This window comes from Palaemon carinicauda, chromosome 1 (assembly GCF_036898095.1).
Source record: "Palaemon carinicauda isolate YSFRI2023 chromosome 1, ASM3689809v2, whole genome shotgun sequence".
NCBI classification, from domain to species: Eukaryota; Metazoa; Arthropoda; class Malacostraca; order Decapoda; family Palaemonidae; genus Palaemon; species Palaemon carinicauda.
The window spans coordinates 312536137-312539790 of record NC_090725.1 but is presented as its reverse complement, the minus strand read 5'-3'; the positions used below and the strand labels follow the sequence as shown (position 1 = coordinate 312539790).

The 3654-nt window shown below is 33.7% G+C and overlaps 1 protein-coding gene across 1 annotated transcript; it reads right to left on the bottom strand.

Moving 5' to 3' along the window:
• Positions 1-1707: 1707 nt before the first annotated feature.
• On the bottom strand, positions 1708-2731 carry LOC137640403 (zinc finger BED domain-containing protein 5-like). Its single transcript, XM_068372966.1, has 2 exons — positions 2517-2731; positions 1708-2086 (listed from the first exon to the last, which is right to left on the bottom strand). Exons 1-2 carry the CDS (start codon positions 2729-2731, stop codon positions 1708-1710), a joined length of 594 nt encoding a protein of 197 aa, XP_068229067.1.
• Positions 2732-3654: the final 923 nt, after the last annotated feature.

Below are 3654 nucleotides of genomic sequence, written 5' to 3'. Positions count from 1 at the left end.
CCGGGTCTGGGCACCATGTTGTCTTTGGGCCATAAGCCCCTCAGTTTGAGGCATAGCCTCCTCAATTTTCTCGTAACACTCAAAAATAAACTACGGGAGAAAGGAAACGACCTTTCCGTTTTCTCTTTATTCCTCTCTACTCTCTACTACAGATTCAAACAAGAGCTTGGGGAAGCACGCAGGTCCCATGGTTCCTTTTTGTAGAAAACTTCACATAAAAAAAATAGATAACATTGTGATACAGACAAGACAAATCCATTTAACCAGCAAATCATAAATTTCTCACTTTTATTCTCTTTAAAGCTTCCCCAAAGGTAAAAAAATACAAATATGTGACGAAAACGGGAGAGGGGAAGTCCCGGCTCCCATCCACTCGGGAAATTAATACAGTTTTCACAATATAATCACAATTCACATGGATTACTCTTTATAATTGTAATGACCCAATCATAATAACATATCAACCTTTCAAATAAACATATTTTTCAATAAATCAACTATTTCGATAATGTCAACAAACCTGGGTGCGTTCTCATTGGACAAACACTACACTTACCAGCGTAAACGAACGTTGGGTGCGTTTTCATAGGACAAACAAACCAACATTTAACAGCAGGTATTCAATTAATTGAGGATGATTTTTTTTTTACACAAAAGCTAAGCTAGATTTGCTGACTTTTGATACTATCAGATACAGTGTAGATCCAATTATGAATAACAATAGTTAAAGTTTATCATAGATAATGTAAAAGTTTAGATTTGAAAATAGTGAATGGTAGAGTGGGGGAGGACTATGTTGTTGGTGATTTCACATGTTACAGTCATAATGGTAAAAGTGTTGTTGACTACATTCTGGCATCCCCTGAATGATTACCCAATGTTAAAATTGTTTTATGTGCATTACATAGACCAGGGGTTCTCAACCTTCTTGGCCCATGCACCCCTTTCACTTTTTTTAGTGATGCCATCCCCCCCCCCCCCCCCTCCAACCCCACTTCCTTTCAATCCGAAGATTGTCTGCCTCAAAAAGTGCACTATAAATAATATGCAAATATTACTAAAAATCCTTTTATTTTTTTTTTTCAAAATATAATATATATTTACAGGTTTACATGGATTATTTTTATAATGGAATATTACTAATTATATGCAAATTGAAATCATCGATTGATATGTAAAACTTGATTAAAAGTAAAAATTTCTTTTTTATATTTGTAAGAACTACTTAAAAGGTCAAACTAAGGCTAATGCAATGAACAAAAAGTTCGATTGGGTAAAAAGATATTATAAATCTGTAATATTTTTATTCAAAAGATTACAGTAAACCTGGGATTTTATTTTCTTAGCCAATTCTGGGATACGCGGATGAGTGCTTGAAAGGGCACAATGCAGGTCATTTTCTACCTCCAATCTACTGCGCTGAATTCGTTTTAATTTGTAACAGAGTTGAAAAGCCTGACTCACAGAGATATGTCGATACAAATGAAAGCAATACACGGATAGCCATTTCTGCAACTTTTGAGGAGGAATTAGAGGCCAAAATTCAGTTATTGATTTCTCATCGAACATATCCCTTACACACGAATCAGTTTTTAACTAGAAAAACTCATCTTGACAATCATCAGGAACTTTTCAACTGACTGTTTGAATAGATTTCTGACTAAATCCAACTCATCATCACTAAGTTCGGGAAAATATCGTCTGAATTCATTTTCCAGGCCTGTCAAATGCTGCAAAATTTAATCTTTTTGCAAATTGTGGAAGTACCTTGTCTTCACCACAAACATCAAGAATGGATGACAGTTTCTCAAACATTGCTACATTTTCTGCATTTACCCTTCTCTTCCAGTTTTCAAGCTTGCTCATGAAAGCTTTCAAGGCATCTAAAAATTTTATAACGTTTGTATTCCTTCCTTGCATCTGAAGATTCAGTTTATTCAGTTGCTCAAATATATCAACCAAATAAGTAAGACGCATGATCCACTCCTTATCACTCAGCCAGACAGGGAATTCTGTTTTACCTTGCACTTCAAAAAACAGTTGTATCTCATCTCCAAGCTCAAATACTCGCTCAGTTACATTTCCTCTTGACAGTCAACGAACATTCGTGTGAAAAAGAAGTGAATGGTGGGTTGCATCCATATCAGTACATAACTGCTTGAAAAGTCGTGAGTAGAGTGCCCTTCCTTTGACGAAATTTACAATTCTAATTGTTTGATCCAAAATCTTCTCTAGCGAAGCAGGAAGTGTTTTTGAGGCTAGTGCCTGAAGATGAACCATACAATGAATGCCTTTCACTTTTGGAGCTCGCTTTTATCACACATACTTGGAATCCTGATTTTGTCCCTAACATAGCTGGTGCTCCATCTGTACAACACCCACTGATAGTATTCACGAAAGATTTTCTGATTCAAAATAAGATGAAACCTTCTCCAAAATATCAAGAGGCCTTGGAAGTTAGTTCAAGAGGAGAACAAAAGAGAAACTTCTTTTTAAATGAACTTGAGTGAACAAACCTTGCAAACACCATCAACTGGGAACTTGATGCCACATTAGTTGATTCATCAAGTTGAATTAAAAATAAGCCAAATGCTGAAAACTTGATCTCCTGCACAACGTGATCCTTGATGTCAGTGGCCATATTACTCATCCTCCTTTGAACAGTACTGTTTGATAATGGAACTTGTGCATTTTTTTTCTTCATTTCATTTCCCAACACAATTTCCACCATTTGAGAGCGCAAGGCTTAATCAAATTTTTCCCAATTGTATGTTTTTTTTTTTTTTCTGCTTTGCTATTTCCAGTGCTGCGACATAGGAGGCTTCAGTAACTTTATGGTGTTTTTCTTTAAAAGCTTATGTTAAAACCAGCCTCATCTTTTTGAGAGCATTCCCATGGCGTTCAAAAAGTTTTTGTTCTTGTCTATGTGATGAGAATGAACATTTTGCAAATGCTGCCTCATCTTTGCTGGTTTCATAGAATCATTTGTCAAAGCTTTACTACAAATAACACATTAGGGCCTTTCCTCTCCATTGATGATGATGGATATGAATCCATATTCAATATATGAATGATCGTACTTTTTTTTATAGTATAATGGGCTCCAAATTCTATGAATAAAAACAAGAAAATGAAAAACAAATAATTGGCTATTTTTACAGACAAAATGTGATATATTTATCCATTATTTATTTAATCAGCCATATAAAAGACATAAGAAGTAAATAATAACAGCGAAGCACAAAAAAAAAATGTGTAAAATGCTCAAATATGGCAGATTATGGTCCATGTTGATATCACAAAAGCTAGACTAGAGAAGCACAGTCACCAATGTGAGTGCAATACCAACAATATTACTCACAAAAAATGCCAAAAAAAAAAGAGGCGCTAACAAAGAAAAAATGGTAAATGAGGATTTTTGGCTTCTGGGATATTGGTATTTTTCTGAAAATATATAGAATAATATAAGAAGATATAAAAAAATGAAAATGAATTTAAAATAAATTAAAAATTCTTTAAAGATAAAAAAGCTAACCTAATGAATTTAAAATCTAATTTAAAGGAAAAAAAATCAATATATAGTTTATAGTTTTATGTTGGTTTATTAGCTAAATAATTCTATATATTTTTCTTATAACTATTAGGTTAGTTTTT